Raw genomic sequence first — 19,216 nt, forward strand, 5'->3', positions numbered from 1 at the left:
GATTAAGCAACAATTGTGACATATACATAATTTTACCAAGTTACCCGCCATGACCCAGTTTTTAACTCAGTTGAGATATCATTGGGACAAATATTCTGATAAAGTTTAATTCAGATAAGAAATAAATGTGGACTCTTTAGTGTTTATAGAGCTTTTATTGACGGCAGAGCAAAGGGGATCACAAGAGCTCACCATGTGCATTCTTTGGTGAGGTAAGCTAAAGAATATTTACCAATTCATTCTGTAAATAGGAATATCGTCAATATCAATAATAGCTCAATTTCAGGCTGAAGCCAGGTCATGTTTTTAATGCATGTTAACAAACAATACACAACAGTAATGAAAGATTGTCCAAACTTCTTCGGTTAGATCACCATGTTAACCCATTCCCTCTACAATGTCACACATCATCCTGTCCAGCTTGTCACAGCCTTCAGCCCCATTCACCCGTTCTGCCTCATCGTACTCTGACGTCAGTATTTCGCTCTTAACCAACACCTTTGAGTCCAAACTGAAGTCGTCTGGAAGTGCGTTCGCGCAAGACTGTATTAGTTCTTTCACCTTGTCTAGATAGCCCTGGAACTTCTCCGTAACCTCGTCACGTTTCTTCTTCTGCAACTCCATCATCACTCTCAAGGTCTCCCTAGCCTGATGTGGGCGAAACTCGTTGATAAGATGATGCATGTGAATAAACAGGAGATTAATGTCTTCAAGCTTTTCATGTCGCTTTGCAGATTCCGGAGCCTTAATAAGAATGTCCAGCATGTCAAGAAAATTTGCCAGAATAGAGTGGTTAAGTTTTTTCAGTTCTCGCTTGTGATCATACATGGTTGGATGTAGTCTCCTGAAGTTCTGAGATTCTAAAGTACGGATGATCTGGTCGTTGGCTGTGAAGCTATTGCCAAATGTTGTATATTCCTGCAGAAAGAAATATGCAATTAGTAAAAAATGTTCAGATGAAGCTGACAAAAACTACAATTCAGCCTGAGCGTTACCAATTGTATAAGGTTTATGCACAATCAATCATTTTTTTCTGTAATAAGAAACAAGATGCTGTGTTCAATAAATGCAGGTGCTCAAGGTGGCAGCCTAGTTAATACTGATTAATTGGCTCACTTTAATAAGTCCAAACACAGGTCGATGTTCCAGCCAAAATGAAGTAAGGTGATTTAGGTGTGCTGAGTTGAAGTATCAAAGGTTTTTAGTAAGAAGTATTGATGTTAAGCAAATGGTCAACTTGGATTATATATTATGAACTTTAACCTTTTTTATTATTTTAAGTCCTTAAGTCAAGGTGAAGGCCAAAATGAAATCAGTTGATGCTTGTGTGTTGAAAATGTTCAAAGACATCATCCATGCAAGTATCGAAGCTCGTGGCACATGGTATAAAACCTTTTCACGTTTTGGTAAATTGACACAAATTAAAAAAATTGTTTCAGATTTGACGATTTAAAAACCTGAAAAATTATAAAGCTTTACAAACGTGAAACAATTAAATAATTAATGTGAAATGATTGAATAATTTGGAGAGTTCTGTTGTTATCTTTATATTTGATGACATTACGAGGATTGCTTATACATTCTATTAAGTATAAAATACAACCGTCACTATACGAAAACGGATGTGGTTTATTTGCTAGACTTACTCAAAGGTTTGGAGGTTCGAGCCCAGTGAAGGATTACTTTTTTTCTTTTTTAACGTTTATTCTGGGATTTTTTCCTGCTATTAAATTCCAATGTTTACATTTATCAATTTTAAGCATTTAAGACAAACTTCAATGCATTCCAAAATTTGTGATAAGGTCCCTTTAACGTTAGACTAAACATGACATATTGGAGTGTACAAAGAATGTTGACTTTCTTAATTAGAGCAAGTACTAAAATAGACTCATGTCAAGGTCAAATGAGGTCAGGTGTGGTAGTTGTGGTGACATCATCCATGCAAGTATCAAAGCTTTGAAGGAAGCATTATTGATCTTAGTTGAAAAGGCGTGGTGTTAACCAAAAATAGAGACCTTTTGAATTTGAAAAAGTACGCAAATTTCCAGGTCAAAATGATGCAAAGGTGATGTGGGGGTGTTGATAGTATCAAAGCTTTGTAGGGAGCAAGTTGAAAAGGCATGGTGTTAACCAAAAATAGAGACCTTTTGAATTTGAAAAAGTACGCAAATGTCAAGGTCAAAATGATGCAAAGGTTATGTGGGGGTGTTGATAGTATCAAAGCTTTGTAGAGAGCATTATTTTTTGTTATATTAAAAGTATTATGTTGGAATTACCTCCTTCAGACACACAAACGAAATGACAGGCGAATAGATATTTGTCTCTTGGCATCAATAAATGCCAAATCCATAAAAATGACACTGTATTATTATATAATATTGTATGTAAATTCACTAAAGGAGATATGGCTTTTATATAATATATAAACAGCAGTTCCCTCCAATGTGCTCTGTTAAAATAATGAACCAGGTTTTATATACATGTATGCAGGTTTGCATCCTATTCTAGCTCTCACCAATACATGTTCTACAAACCATACCTCAATGGGTGTGGGTGGGGCAGGTGCTCTCCCTCTCTTCACATTCTCATCTGTATATTGGTTGATGTATTGCAATGGTGGCAGAGGGTAGGCACTCACTTGCTGAGGCTCAGTCATTTTGTATCTGAAATACATGTCTATAATGTGCCAGTATGCTACAATATCTTACAAAATTACCGTATCTATAATACAAGTCAAAACAAGGCGGCCTGAAGGCCCTAGGTTGCTCACCTGAGACATGTAAAAACTTAACTGTTATGTGCAGATTTTGTTATATTTGCATTATACTTCGGATTTTCTTTTCTCTCAGTATGACACAAATTTGATATGGTTTGAGAAAGTTGAAGAATTTTTTTAAGTATTTACTACAACAAAAATAAACCGAGAGCTTTATCACAGACGTGACTTATGCCCCCACATGCTGCATTGACACAGAATATTTTGCATGCTGTCTTCACAAAACAAGAGACGCTAATTTATGGTGATTTTTAAGAATTATTATGCCATGATCATTTATGGCCATTTTGACCTTTGAACTCTTGAATTCTTTCGCATGACACGCCGTCCAATGACTGTGAACAAAATTAATGTACCGAGTAATTTTATATCTCACAATGAATGACATAGTTATGGCCCAGACAAGCTCATCTATGGCCATTTTTGACATTTGAACTCCAAGTGTGACCTTGACCTTGGAGATATCAACGTAATTCTTTCGCATGACACACCGTCCAATGATTTTGAACAAATGTACCGTTGAATTTTAAAATCTCACAATGAACAACGTAGTTATGGCCAAGACAACCTCATTTATGGCCATTTTTGACCTTTGAACTCAAAGTATGACCTTGACCTTGGAGATATCGACATAATTCTTTCTCACGACACACCGTCCAATGATGGTGAACAAATGTGCCAAATGATTTTAAAATCTCACAATAAACGACATAGTTATGGCCCGGACAAGCTCATTTTTGGCCATTTTTGACCTTTGTACTCAAAGTGTGACCTTGACGATATCAAGGTAATTCTTAAGCACGACACACCCTCCATTAATGGTGAACAAATGTGCAAAATGATTTTAAAATCTCACAATGAATGACATAGTTATGGCCCAGACATGCTCATTTATGGATATTTTTGACCTTTGAACACAAAGTGTGACCTTGACCTTGGAGATATTGACGTTATTAATTTGCGAGACACACCGTCCAATGATGTTGAACGAATGTGCCAAATGATTTAAAAATCTCACAATGAACGACATAGTTATGGCCCGGACAAGCTCATTTATGGCCATTTTTGACCTTTGAACTCAGAGTGTGATCTTACCCTTGGAGATATCGACGTAATTCTTTCGGGCCACACAACTCCAATGATGGTGAACAAATGTGCCAAATGATTTTTTAAATCTCACAATAAACATAGTTATGGCCCGGACAAGCTCATTTATGGACATTTTTTACTTATGAACTCAAAGTGTTACCGTGACCTTGCAGATATTGATGTAATTCTTTGTGCGACACACCGTCCTATGATGGTGAACAAATGTGCCAAATGATTTTAAAGTCTCACAATAAATGACAAAGTTATGGCCTGAACAAGCTCAGTTATGGGCAACGCCAAGTGTGACCTTGATCTTGGAGATATCGACGTAATTCTTTCGCTTGACACACCGTCCAATGATGGTGAACGAATGTACCAAGACATTTTAAAATCTAACAATAAATGACATAGTAATTGTCCAGACAAACTTTCGGTTTAAGTGACCCAGTGACCTAGTTTTTGACCCGGCATGACCCATATTCAAACCTGACCTAGACATCATCTAGATACAACTTGTGACCAAGTTTGGTGCAGATCGGATGAAATTTTGGGACAGACCGACAGACAGACCCGACAGACAGACTGACAAAGTGACTCCTATATAGCCCCCATTACCAATGGTAATGGGGGTATAATTGGTAATGCCTAAAGGCCAATTTCGGCCCCAGGGACTTGATTTGAACAAATTAGTAGTTGATTGATCTCAGTTTTATATATATACCCGTAGTTCTTCTTGAATGCTTTGAGCTTTTACGAACACAAAAACATACAGATCAAAGTTCTTCATGGAAAAGGTTAAAACCATGTTACAATAATATGTCTCACATTTGTCAATAAAATAGAGTTCAATCAATGTAAAACATACACTAACAAACACCAAGTGTGTGTCTTTTGTGGAGAAATGCTAAAAAATCTGTTGCTAAACCAAAAGTTATGAATTGAAAGTTATAGCAAGGGGCCGCCATAATGTATGTCATGCCATTTTTGACCATTTTTACCCCCCTCCCTCCCCCTGTCATAAACTGTCACACATCTCGGACTCCCCACCCCCTAAAGTACGCCACACTGACTAGTCTATTGAAACTTTTTTTTAAATACCGAAACACCTAATTAAAATTTAATCTTAAACACACTACTATTTAACTGTATTGAAATATAAACTTTCAACTAAAAAGAACTATCACAATTCAAAAATGACTTTAATAGTAAAATAGTTAATTGTCCACAGTTGTAACAGTTATTCATTCAAGCAGTAACTCTATCTAGATTGAATATGAAAACAAAAATTTGATTTTGATTTTAATTGATTTTTGCAAAAAAAGCATGGCTATACATAAAACAATGCTTTCTTACAGCATACACTGTACTAGCGCTCCTAGGGAGAGAAATCGTGAACAACACACTCAGAAGATACTTATTTTATGCTATTTTGACATAAAACGAGCTCCAGTGTTTCACAAAATCATTTAAAGTTTTTTAGAGCTATTTAAGTAACATAAATACTCAAAATCAATGAATATTTTGCAAAATATTTTGCATAATAAAGTTAACCCATACAAAAATAAGTGTTCCTTATAGAATAAGCAATAGCCAAGTTTCAATGCTTGATGTGGTATGGTAACATACAAATGTAGATTTAAAGAGATACAAAATGCTTGTTTATATTTTTTTGTGGCACAATTAATTCCATTTTAATTTCCCCAAACGATATATATTCTAGCATTGAAATTTTTGCTATAGCTATAAGGAACATTGATTTTTTATGTTCTAACTTTATTTTTTGAAATATTTTACACAATATTCGTTGATGGGCTTAAAAAAAAATAATTAATAAATTAGAAATAAAATTTAAACAAGAAACCGTCGGAGACGGGTGATGCTCCCCAAAGTTTTTTGTCACAATATTGCAATATATATTCAGATAAAAGGAAACGTCTAGTAGTTGGGGAGACAAGAATTGCACTATATGTACAGTTAATGGAAATTTTCAAAGGGACATAACTCTGTGAAAAATCATCCGACCAGAACTGACTGATAATATGCACATCTCCTCTAGGTAGTGAAGCTTCCCATAAAGTTTAATTGAATTCCGGTCATTAATTGCTGAGAAATAGCCCGGACAAAAACTGTGCACGGACACACGCACGGACAGACGAAGCAGCGACTATATGCTCCCCCCAAAAAAAATTGGGGGAGCATAAAAATCAATGAGTGACGTCACTCTAACATTATCTTCTACATAAGTGTAGGTTCCAGCTGGTGTCAATGGATTTATGAACAAAAAAAGAAAATAAGGACTTACAACGCCCAAGAAGAAGTGGTTTATAAGGTGAAAACATGTGATTATTTACCCTTTTTGAAATATTTCATTGCAACTGGTTCATGTTTCACTGAAGTATATGTTATTTTAGTTCTGCATATTATTCCAAACTTAATTATTAAGTTAATATAAAATGCTAATATGAGGAATTATTATTTGACATTACTCCACCCACTTCTGACCATTTCAGAAAGTGATATGTCCTTAATATTATACAATTATTCTGAAACCACACCGTATTATGTATGTTATTTTTAAGGGACTGTCAACCGCGATTGACAAAAAAAGAAAAGTTTTAAAATACCGTATTTTTTACAATTATAAGTTTATATTGATTAAAATAATCACGACTGGTATATTACATTACTTGAAAAAAGTTAATATTTTCAGTATATTCGGTAATACAATTTTGCGATGTGAAATCGAAAGTACATCGCAAAATAGTTGACATAACCATATACACACTATAAATAACGCAAGTAGATTGATCATTTTATATATATAATTTTTGTCATTTTCACCATTTTCAGCAATATTTCTAGTCTATTTGTTGGCATAGCAACCAGAATTTTTGACGTAGGAACAAAATGAAATGATGTGCATAATGTCCATATTGTCATCTATCAATGTTTCAAGTTTCATGAAAAAAATATGAAGAACTTTTAAAGTTATAGCAGGATCCAGAAAAGTGTGACAGACAGACTCACAGAGGGCAAACCATAGGTCCCCTCCGGTGAAACCGGTAGGGGACAATAATCTCAAATGGCATTAAAAGCACATGCGCATTCGAGCATTAATATAAAAATCGTGATGTTATCAAATAACTTTCAACAAGCCTACATGACCGAATGTTAATCATTATTTAAATTGGCCTTGAGAATTAAGACAAAATCTTGACAGCGCCATTTGCATCCTAAATACACAGCAGATTCGCTATATAGCGATCCTGTTATGTAGGGATGTCCAATATATTCTTTGCGCCCATAAATAAATTCAGTTCAATCAGATTTTTCGCGCCTTCACGGTGTCTAGTTTACTCAAAATGCAACAAACAATATGCCTGCATGCTCAACACCCTGCAATGGTAACACTAACAGCTTGACATCAACGGCTGACAGCACGTGACACCAATTGTAATTTCTTTTCCCTGCGGCATTTTCTCTTGAGGTACACACGGGTGTATACAGCGACGAAAATATCGATACTGAGCTATCTAAGCCTAACAGATTATGCGTAACCCGCAGTGAGATTGTGCAATTTACAACAGTTTAGTACAATGTAACCGTATTTTGGTAACTTATGATAGAAGGTAACTCACCAAAAGGGCATTTAACAGAAAAATAGAGGGGCGCTTTTTAAGGGGTCAAATTTTAGAGGGGCGCAGCGCTCCTCTATTTATTTCTAGCTGAAGCACTGACAATTCACTACGCATGCACAATTTGTTTGGGTTTACCACCTGACGATGATGATCAATCTATTTGCGTTATTTCTGGTAGACATATCCTTTAGTTGGTTTTTATTTGTGAATGCATGTCAAGCATTTTACAGTTCAATATAATCAATGCATTACAATATCGTAACATGTTAAGTACAAATACAAAAACTACAATATAGCTAACATTGTAACTTCAAGTGTAAATGGTGCCTTTTATCACAGATCTAACTAATATAATGACATGATGTATACACAGGATAACCCGTAAAGCCTAGACATGTAAACATGAATAAGCTTATTTCCAACGGGGTCCCTGGATTTTGTTAAACAGGTCCTATAAGTGACTATAAATATATAGTTTGTTTCAGTTCTTAAGATAAAAACGACATGATCTTTAAATTATTTCTTTACACATTGAAAAAGTGAGACTTTCAAATGCTGACATGATAATACACAGACTCATACAAATTAGCATAAAAATAAGCAATTTCATAAAATAACACAAATCTAAAAGTAAAAATACATGGAATTCTCATCTTCCTTCATTTCATTTAATAGATGTTTCTTAACAAGTTTCTTAAAAGTAAATTTCAATTTGATGGACTTTATATTATCAGGTAATGAATTCCAATCCTTAATACCATTGTAGTAAAATGAAGAACTAGTAAAGCCATCAACTTGAGGTACATAAAAATTTAATCTTGATCTATTCCCATAATGATGGACATCTGTACATTTGACAAAATTGTCTTTCATATAGCTCGGGCATTTATTGTAGAAAATCTTATGGATATGGTTAAGTCGAAGTTGCTTGTATCTTTGCTCAATGTTCAATAAACCAAGATCTTCAAAATTCGATACACCAAGTGATGTTCTACTATGGGAATTGTTAATAAAACGAACCATTTTATTTTGGACTATTTGTAGCTTGTGTACTGTAGCTTTTACCCAGTAAAATTTATTACTGAATATACTGAAAATATGAAAACTTAACAACTTTTTTCAGGTAATGTAATATACCCAGGGGTTTTCTGCCTATTTTGGCAAAAGGAGTCTGACCAAATTGGGAATTTTTTATCGACAAAATTGTCCATTTTGGGAATTTTTGCTTCGCTGAAACGGCTCATTTTGGGAAAACATCGTGAATTTATCATGCTTAAATAAGACAGAGGTGTAACAAATAAATGTGTTTTTATTTGTTATTTTGACCATCAATGCAGGTAAGCATCAGATGAGTAAGTTTGGTTTGTGTCAATGTGCTGCGTAATGGGGAGCACAGCAGGTTCATGGTGCTGAATCCTCGCTCAACCACAGCAGTGCTTGTTGGTATGATACACATCAGCTGGACGAGTTGGAACATTAATAATCTAATAATCATGTCATAAGACACTTCTTTCTAAAAAAAAAAAAAAAATTTTTTTTTTGGGGGGGAAAATTGGGATTTTTTAAAAATAATTTCGGTTTGGGATCGGGTCCGTTTGCATTGGGAACACCTCTGTTTTCCGGAGGCGCAGACAGTGCTGAAAAACCCCTGATACCAGTTGTGATATTTTAATCAATATAAACTAATAATTGTAAAAAAATACGGTATTTTAGAACTTTTCTTTTTTTATCAATCGCAGTTGACAGTCCCATTAATGTGCACACTTGGGACATATATATGATCTGTATGTGTTTATGCCAGGAAATATTTGTTGTGACTCATATTACCAATTAAAATGCCGCCTGAATTCCACGAAGAGAGTTCATATGAAAAATGCCTTGAAAAGTTGCAACTCCCGGTAACCCCTTTTTTTCATGTTTTGTTCTTTACCAGGAAGAACTTTGGGCTTTACGTATGTACTTATAAGTTATAAAGCTAAAAGAATTCAAGAACTGCCAAGTGCCTTTGGCCACAGGCAGCAGTATCATAAAAAAAATTTGCCCCCCCCCCCCGACCATACCCCCCCCCCCCCTCGATCTTACCCCAGGGGTTCCAGATTGTTAAATGTACACCTATTGTGTATGGTTTAACTTTCCAACAACGAATATTGACAAAAAATAACAGTTTAAAAAAATACCCCTCTTATAGGTATTATATATACACAAGGTATGAAACGTACTATATGCCTATTGCTGAAAGATTGTGGAACACTGGACGTGACCTTTTTCACCGAAAACACACATGTTCCCATGCAGTTGTCGACAAAATACAACTGGATTCATTAAAAGACAGTAAAAGCAACGTGATTACACAACTAACCGATCTCCTTCTAGGCTAATAACTTTAATATTCAATTAAATGTGACTTTCTCGCTATATGTCATTCGGTGTTTCATCTACACATGTACACCATTTTAATTTTAAAACACGTCATCTGGTTGGTTGTTCTCATTGTGTTGGCCAATGATATGGCGTTTTAGAATCGAGCATTCAATTGACAAAATATGACAGCAAAACACAGACATGTAGCAAGAAAGTCGAATTTAAAGGAATATTAAAGTTATTAGCCGAGTAGGAGATCGGTTAGAAGTGTAATCTCGTTGCTTTTACTGTCTTTAACGAATCCAGTTGCATTTTGTCGGCAACTGCATGGGAACATGTGTGTTTTCGGTGAAAAAGGTCACGTCCAGTGTTCCACAATCTTTCAGCAATAGGCATATAGTGCGTTTCATACCTTGTGTATATATAATACATATACGAGGGTTATTTTTTCATACTGTGTATTTTTGTCAATATTCGTTGTTGAAAAGTCAAACCATACACAATAGGTGTACATTTATCAATCTGGAACCCCTGGGGTAAGCTCGAGGGGGGGGGGGGGGAAGGTCCGGGGGGGGGGGGGGAATTTATGATACTGCTGCCTGTGCCTTTGGCTATGATTTTTATTAGAACCTTTCACAAATAAAAAGTAATCAACTGAATAATCATGCTTATGACGTTATGTTAATTCATTCTGCGCTAAAAAATCAACTACTTGTAAATACAAATACTTCTTATGTCATGCACATTTAATTTGCAGGCGAATACTTACCAATGAATTGCAAAGACCACTGAAACACAAATTTATATCTAGGGGAGAGAACAATAATCCGCTAACATATAGTCTAAATTACTGTGTGGTGTAAGTTTTTTATATTTTCAAAATGGCGACAATACTGCGGAACGTTCATCGATGCAGACGAACAAGTGATTACTATTGTTATTGAAATTGCTTTACATTTATGATTTATTGACTTTACTTTAAAACCTTCACCCAATTATGTATTGTACAGTTTGTTTGGTATACTTATTGCTGTAAATCGGTAGAAAACTCAATGTTTATTCAATGTCACAATCTGTAACGACGAATGTTTTATAAAAGTTTACGTAAGAATAGTTACAATACAAGTATGAAAATATTGTAACATATGTATCAAAATATTTAAATTGCAGTAATGCAAGACGGAAATTTGTACGTGCTTAAAATGTTGCAAATAAAAATATGTTTATTTTGTTCATTTGAAAGAGCTTTTTTATTACAGTTAATGAGTTATGTAAATGTAGCCTACACTTTGATATATGTTTTAAGGGCCTAGTTTCTTTTATCCTATGTGCTTACTCTCCTGCCAGTCAAAACTATTAATTATACCCCAAATTAAAGAAAAACTATTTATTAAATACAGTAATCAAATTATGTATCTGATTTTATTATTATTTTATGTTAATTTAAATAATTTTAAGTATTTAAAAGCTATACAAAAATTATAACAAAAACTGTCATTAATTTTTTATAACATTATCTATTTAAAGCCATACATGTATATGTAGATATTCATTATTTTAAATAAAACATAAATATTCTTGAATTCCCCTTTCAAGATATTGTGCATGAAAATTCTCTCCTCCTCGGGAGTATGCATATGCCTAGCTAAAGAAACTTCAGCGTACAGTTTATATAATATTGACATACCAGTATGCTGAAGCCAACCCCATATCGAAAGTCAACCAGAGCCGTAACATATTTATGTCACGCTATAATTCAAAAAAGGTAATTTTCTTGGATAGATTTCTACGTATATTGGTGAATGAATATAAATTACTGCATCGGGGAATATTTTATGGTTCAAATGTTTCAAATGCATCTTACAATAGATGAAAATAACTCTCATCAGTCTGAAATTCACCATTTTGACGCCATTGTCACTTTGTCATGTGACAAGTTTTCATTTGAATACTTTCGGATCGTCCTTGACATTCATTGCTGAAATTGTAAACATTACTTTTGTTTTCTGAAATCTATTTTTTGAGATTAACAACTTACTTCTGGTGGATTATAAGACTGATTTTAGCATGAATCAGGTAGTTTTAAATACTATTTACCTTGAGTTTGTATTTACACTACAATTTGTTTACAAAACAAGCCAGAATAATCTAAAATACCGGGAAATGTCATTCTGAATTTGAAAACACTTGAGCACATGGTATGTTACTAAAAATAGAAATAACATCATATGACCGTGAAATCTCTGGAGATTCGCATTTCAAGAAAGTCTGTCACATCACTGTTTTGCTCGATATGTAAGAGCAGAATAGATAAATTTTAAATGTTTAATATAGTATTTTGTGAAAGAATATATCAGTTAAATGTGTAAAATGTCAATCTTTCCATCAAGTGGTTGATTTGGGCCAATAACTGCATTTAAAAGCTGTTTTGGACCGGGCTTTGTTAACTGTCAACTTTTCGGGAATTTCTGGTTGACTTTCATAATGGGGTTGGTCCATAACTATAAAGTCGCGCCTGTCAAAAATCATAAAAAGCGACATTTAAAGTTATGGTAGCCAGAACTAGCATATGCCCCATCCATTAAAATTGAAAACTGTTAAACATTTATGTACAGAATATCCATATTTATCTTTTCTGCAATTGGTAATTTATCAATGCTCCATCAAAAATTAGAGAAGGACAGGGTGCTCTTTTGTTAATATGGCACTTAAGCATTCCCAGTCATTGTGGCATCATTTCCATGTATTAATATTTCATATCTAATGGATTTTCAGTAAAAATAGTTTTCTATAATTTAGAAAAACTTTTGTCCCTGTTAAAGTTTAGTCAATGTATTGAAACTTGAAATTAATTTTGATGTACAGGGCTATAGATAACTTTTGGGGTATATATGGTAATTCACCCCCTGTTTTGACAACAATTGGGTTTTTGTAAATTCAATAGAGTTTAGCAAAAATGTTCACCCCCTACCTTTGAGCTCAATTGGGGTTTTTCACCCCCGGTTTTTTAACTCAATTGGGTAATCTTAAGGAATGACGTATAATTTAATAAAAATCAACTACGGTTACTATATTATTTATACAAATGGAAGTCAAAAAGGTACCTGTACATACCGTAATTACTCTTTGTTTTCGGACACTTAAAAATAATTTATTTTTTTTCGTGTCCGAAAACTTAGATAAGAAAAATATTCACAAAATAAGGGTGTCCGAAAACTGAGAGTCGAAAGTTGAAGTGTCCAAAAAAAGCGTCAATTGTATCAACGACTATAGGTAATAGCATGCGCTTGTAAAATACCAAGTCGTTTAGTATAAATTACAGTTATATATGTTTGCACTGCATTTTAAATAATTTTAAATGCTTACTTTATTTAAAAGAAAGTTACTACAAGGTTGTACTTTGACTAACAAGTTCACAGATGAGCATGTCATTGTGTACGGATACTCGCTTGTATGAACCTGTTATCAACGCATTTAAAAAGCAAACTATGAATTCTTTGTTTGTTCATTTCTGATAGCGGTAGATAATTGAACTGTAAATTGGCACTACCTTTGGTAATTGTCATAACGCTTATGCGTTCGGGCGAAACCATTGTTTAATACCAGTGTACAAGGTTATTTACCCAATAACGCAAATGTAATGGTCTGTTGCCCTCATGCATGCACCTGATGTTAATCTGGTTGTAAAACCCCATGATGGAAGTGTCATAAGATATCGAAAACAGGACTGAAATTTGATAAAATAGCGCTGTAAAATATACTGTCCGAAAACATAGATACATAAATTATGGACGGAAACTTGTGTGTTCGAAAAATTAAGTCACAAAAAATAATTATTTTTGCTCAGAAAGGGGGTGTCCGAAAACTTAAAGTGTCCGAAAACATAGAGTAATTACGGTATCAACAAACATTTACTGAATTTCTTATCAAAGTTCATTCATTTCTGTGTTGAATAAGACAGATTTCTAAAAAATCGCTGCACAATTGATGAAGATATGGCTGTTCAAAGCGGTGCACCCCATTTTGGGGTCATTTTCAGTTGAATACCTGTAAAATTAAAGTAGAATTGGACGGGTCTACGAATAATAAAATAATAGCCCAAATGTAATCGATAACCGTTGGAAAGACTGCCTTCTTTTCTCTATAGGATGGCATATAAACTATCCGATACATTTTTGTAACTAAAATAACCAGTCTTAAAAATACGCCCGGTGTTCGTAATAATTGCGTTTGGTGACGCAAGGTTTTTTACGGGGATTACGTTCTTAAATTTGTATTTGCGTTTTTGTACACTTTATTTTGAATTTAATTACGTTTTTGGTTATTTTAATTGCCTTATAATGCAACAACGCTTGTTATCTATAGCCCTGTATGTATTATGATGAAATCAGATTGAAGAAGGGAATGGTGGGGGTCTAAGGGAGTAGGGTGATTATGTAATTTTATGAGATATTGTGTTTAAATTGGTAAACCATTCATTGTTTTAATTTCTCTCATGATAAATTACAGTTGGTTGTCTGGCTGCACAATACCAAGCCAGATGTATATCACAGTTTCCAGAGTCCAGTTTTCCAAAAATAACAACACACTACACGGTTAACCCAAGAGAACAGGACCCAAGATGGAAAGGTACAGTAGTTTCATTTTAATATCATCTTGTAAATCCTCTTTAAATATTTGCTAGTTTTATTTTGTTGAGGATTTAGTATTTCTATATGGTTGTTAAACCCAGGTCCCTTTACCTCTCAGGTACGCTTGTTAGCGCATTTGCAGTATCTAGAAAATCAAATTAAATTTGAGACCTTTCTTACTAGATTTAAGTTTTAAGGCCTTCATTTCCAAACCTTAAGGTAGATACGGATGAGCAGCGAACATCATAAACCTGAAAAGACTGCAAGATACTCACAGGTTGTACTGTTTTTATGCTGGTTGCAAATATTCATTTTTCATATCAATTTTGCTTCTGTTCAGGAAAAGGTTAAACATAAAAGTCTTAACTGTTTAGATGTGAACATGGAGCGTTTTGCTGACCAGGCAGATGTAGTGATAGTTGGTGGCGGGCCAGCTGGTCTCAGTGCTGCATGTCGGCTCAAGCAGTTGGCCAATGAGCAGGGTCGAGAAATGAGGGTCTGTGTTGTGGAGAAAGCTGCGGAATTAGGTGAGTGCATTTTGATATACACCTTGCCGTAGCTAGTCAAACTTCCCTTAAAATTCATAAATTGCATAAAGTTCTGTCCCAAATAAGCCTTTTCAGTCTGCAGAGGCTACCGGTAATCCTGGACAAAACTTTCAGCCTAGACTGGATATTCATTTAGAAGAGACTTTCTTTCAACAAAAATACCAAAAAACGGAAAGTGTTGTCACTGATAACCCTTTGCAAAATGAACATCACTCAAAACTTTCAGAGTATATACTTCAAACTGGGAATTTACAGTCGAAACTGAAACAAAAATCATTTTTAACAGAAATTAAAACTAGAGATTAGTATTTTTCAGTTTTTTCTTTATTTTACTTTTTGCACCTCATTTACTGTATATTATGCATTTATAAATGTCTTGCTTGTTCAATATTTATTGCATGGTTTGCTAGGTAAATAGTCCAGAGAAAATGGCAATAATGATTATGGAAATGACATGTGGAATGTCTAAGAATCCTTCCTATTTTGGTATTTTATTTAAATTTGGATTTTGGGTGCAGAATACCATTACAAAATATTTGAAAAAGCTAAGAATATCCAATGTGTTTATTAAAGTTATTAAACCTTAAGTGTTTTGTTGAGAAATTAATGGTATACATAACTATGTTGTAAGTATACATTGTGAAATGATTAAGGCTTTTGTGATTCACATTTGCTGATATTTGCAATGTAACCTTTGCATACAAATGCAGAGCTCCAGATAACTTTTCTGAGTAATTGGGTAAATACCCACTACTTTTGAGTTCAATTGGGTATTTTCATTTTCAATTAGGTACAACAAAATTCAGTACCCACTACTTTAACTGTCAATTGGGTATTTTTGTATTAAAATTTGGTATTTTCATTGTCTTAAATTCTCCAATGCTTAACTGAATAAGCTGGTTGAAGTTCCACTCTTAATTGATTAGTTTCAGAGATCTTATGTAATGGTGTAGATGTATCCATAATATACAGTCTTGATTTAAAAAAAAGTTTGACGATTTTTTCCACCAGTTTTCTTACAATGTAAGCAATGTAAGCCCTTGCCTCTGACACATAATTGTCAAGAATTAGTTTTACTATATTTTCCGCTTCTGATTATGTGTTGCTCATGGTTAAAGAACTTAAAATTAAGTTTTTTTGTGCCTGTAATATGATGTTTCCCTTTTTATGGCCTCACAGTTTTGACATTTTTACAACAATAACATGTAGTTACATAAACGCTTTCTTCCATACATATTATTGTGCCGAAGAGTAGCCTAAATGCGCTTGAACAAAGCGGAAATAATCCGGGTATTTTCGACCCAGGTATTTCCGGGACAAATGTACTTGTTAAGCAGAGGAAAAATACAAATGCGTAATCGGAAATTTCAATTGGGTTTCGGTACGCAGAGTTTTATGTTCCTATGCGTAATCGGCAATTGTACATTGGGTATTTACGCAAATACGCACGTTATCTGTAGATCTGCAAATGTATGTATAGTATTTTCTGGTATATAAAATAATGTATTATTTAGAAAATAATCTCATTGTTAACATTTTAGTTCAGTACTTGTATGCATGTGTTCCAGGAGGCCACATTTTATCAGGGGCTGTACTGGAAACCAAGGCTTTAGATGAATTGTTCCCAGACTGGAAGGAAAAAGGGGTACATTTTGTTGGAAATGTTTTAAATCATACACAGCATTCATTTGTGATTAAAATAATGCAATTCATAGTAAACATCTTTGATTTTGATAAAGGTTGCATGTAAGTGTTTGATTATTAAAACTGCTACATATGTATACATGCAATTGTGCAACTTCTCCAACTAAAATAAGGCAGTCAAATTCTTCATATGATAAACTCATTTTTTACTGGTTGCTTATCAGTTATGTTTGAACTTGTTTAGTCAAAGAGGCACACATTACGATAAAACACTTACTGGTTACTGTTTTAATTTATGGCCCATCCACAAACGATGGGACCTTTATGACTGCAAAGATGGAAGTCCTCATACAAAAACAGGGATTGATATAACTTACAATCTTTATATGTCCCCTACCACTTAGTGACTATAGTGGGAGACATATTGTTTTGCCCTGTCTGTTGGTTTGTTTGTTTGTTTGTGTATTTGTTTGTGTCAAACTTTAACATTTGCCATAACTTTTGCAATATTGAAGATAGCAACTTGATATTTGGCATGCATGTGTATCTCATGGAGCTGCACATTTTGAGTGGTTAACGGTCAAGGTCATCCATCAAGGTCAAAGGTCAAATATATGGGTCAAAATCACTAAACTTTAACATTTGTCATATCTTTTGCAATATTGAACATAGAAACTTCATATTTGGCATGCATGTGTATCTCATGGAACTGCACATTTTGAGTGGTGAAAGTTCAAGGTCAAAGGTCAAATATATGGGTCAAAATCGCTCATTTACTATACGCTATAACTTCGTAACAATTTCTCAAATGCATATGGAGCTGCACTTTTTAATGTGTACAATATTAAGGTCAAGGTCATCATGAAAGGTCAAAGGTCATTTACAAAGGTCAATTTTCATTTTAAATATGCCAAAACGTCAGTACCACTTTATACAGATACTTTATATTTTACGTGCATGTGTTACTTATACAGCTGAACGTATTCATTGGGGACATGTCAAGGTCATCCTTTAAGGTCATATACTTAAAAAGTCTATACCTTTTTAACTATTGTACATAACATGTCAAACATTTGCCATAACTTTTGCAATATTGAACATAGCAACTTCATATTTGGCATGCATGTGTATCTCATGGAGCTGCACATTTTGAGTGGTGAAAGGTCAGTTCATCCTTCAAGGTCAAGGTAATCCTTCAAGGTCAAAGGTCAAATATATGGGTCAAAATTGCTCATTTAATATAAACTACACAGCAACTTCATATTTGGCATGCTTGGGGGCAAAAGTGTTTCTCAAACACATCTTGTTTTAATATCTGCTTTTAATTTACAGGCCCCAGTGACAACAAAAGTAACCAAAGACTCCTTTAGGTTTCTTACCAAGTCTGGCAGTATTCCAATACCAATGGTGCCTGGTGAGTTATCAGTGAACAAAGAAAGCTGTTCTATTTGTAAATTGGGCTTATGGCATGTGTGAAAGTATTGCGCCTGGTTGGCGTTTACCATTTATTTGCTGGAATTTCAATTGGAAAATGTGCGCACGATAACAGTTTGGTTTTTTGTATGCGCCAGTCACATAAAGTTAATTGTATGTTTTAATTGTTTTTCGTGTTTTTATCAGTGCGTTGCTTGTGATTCACTCACATATATACATGCATAGGAACAATGTGTTCAGTCCACACAGGTTTATTGTTGACGATACTTTATGCACATGCATTAAGTCTGGTTTTGTAAGACACCAACTCGAATACAAGCTTATGTTCATTAAGTTAATATTCAAGTACCACCATTACCAGAATATTCATACATTATTTTAACAAGCACAATTTATTCTTTGAACTGTCAATAATTTGGTCATTTGTATCTGCACTACGCTTGTGAAAGACTGTTGATAAAAAATTAATTTGGAATTAATTTGATTGTAATTCAAACAAAAATGGAGTTATAATACTTGTATTTTAGGTCTGTAATAATATTTTATGATGAAGAAAATGCTGCAATAATTGATCAGCTTCAACCTTCCATGCGTATTAAATAAAGTTGCACAAATTGCCTTGTTGGCTTAACCCAGTCATACTTTGTATGTAGGTCACCCTATGAATAACCATGGCAACTACATTGTTCGACTTGGCAACTTTGTACGATGGCTGGGCAAGCAGGCAGAGGAGCTGGGGGTGGAGCTGTACCCAGGCTATGCAGCTAGTGAGGTAGGCTGCAGGGGTAAATAATGTTGAAAGTTTTGCCTTCTATTGAATGTGACATGGTTTCATCCTTTCTAAATTCTCTTTATTAGCGATGTCCTCTGTATGTGTCTAAGATATAAAACTGTCTTGCTAAAACATCAAATTAGAATGAATACAATTTTAAAGCCACACACCTTGAAATGGAATACATGTTAATCAATACATATAGATATAATTAGAAAGTGTTCAAAATTGTCATTTAATCTATAGCCTAGAAATCAAGTAAGTTATTCTTTTTTAACCAGGTTTTCCGAAGGAAAAAACTGGTTATTAGATTGGCGAATGCG

General features: G+C 34.2%; 2 protein-coding genes across 2 annotated transcripts in view; one reads left to right on the forward strand and one right to left on the reverse strand.

The window, feature by feature from the left end:
* Positions 1-280: 280 nt before the first annotated feature.
* On the reverse strand, positions 281-10,729 carry LOC127876563 (mediator of RNA polymerase II transcription subunit 7-A-like). The gene is made up of 3 exons (XM_052421887.1): positions 10,634-10,729; positions 2,540-2,663; positions 281-918 (listed from the first exon to the last, which is right to left on the reverse strand). The coding sequence occupies exons 2-3, from the start codon at positions 2,654-2,656 to the stop codon at positions 379-381; spliced, it is 657 nt and encodes a 218-aa protein (XP_052277847.1). The 5' UTR covers positions 2,657-2,663; positions 10,634-10,729; the 3' UTR covers positions 281-378.
* The window catches only part of LOC127876541 (electron transfer flavoprotein-ubiquinone oxidoreductase, mitochondrial-like), a 29,703-nt gene continuing 21,175 nt past the window's right edge, over positions 10,689-19,216 (forward strand). The window contains exons 1-6 of the mRNA XM_052421846.1: positions 10,689-10,788; positions 14,374-14,493; positions 14,870-15,022; positions 16,612-16,688; positions 18,020-18,101; positions 18,775-18,893. Of these exons, the coding sequence (XP_052277806.1) occupies positions 10,746-10,788; positions 14,374-14,493; positions 14,870-15,022; positions 16,612-16,688; positions 18,020-18,101; positions 18,775-18,893 (594 nt within the window). The 5' untranslated portion in view covers positions 10,689-10,745. The remainder of the gene's footprint in view (positions 10,789-14,373; positions 14,494-14,869; positions 15,023-16,611; positions 16,689-18,019; positions 18,102-18,774; positions 18,894-19,216) is intronic.

Source organism: Dreissena polymorpha, chromosome 4 (genome assembly GCF_020536995.1).
Source record: "Dreissena polymorpha isolate Duluth1 chromosome 4, UMN_Dpol_1.0, whole genome shotgun sequence".
Classification (NCBI taxonomy): domain Eukaryota; kingdom Metazoa; phylum Mollusca; class Bivalvia; order Myida; family Dreissenidae; genus Dreissena; species Dreissena polymorpha.

Bases quoted from the DNA above. Each gene is read 5' to 3' on its own strand.
- LOC127876563 (XM_052421887.1), bottom strand. From the start codon at position 2,656: ATGACTGAGCCTCAGCAAGTGAGTGCCTACCCTCTGCCACCATTGCAA. The intron at 919-2,539 runs GTATGGTTTGTA...TTCTTTCTGCAG, and splicing joins CCCCACCCACACCCATTGAG to GAATATACAACATTTGGCAA.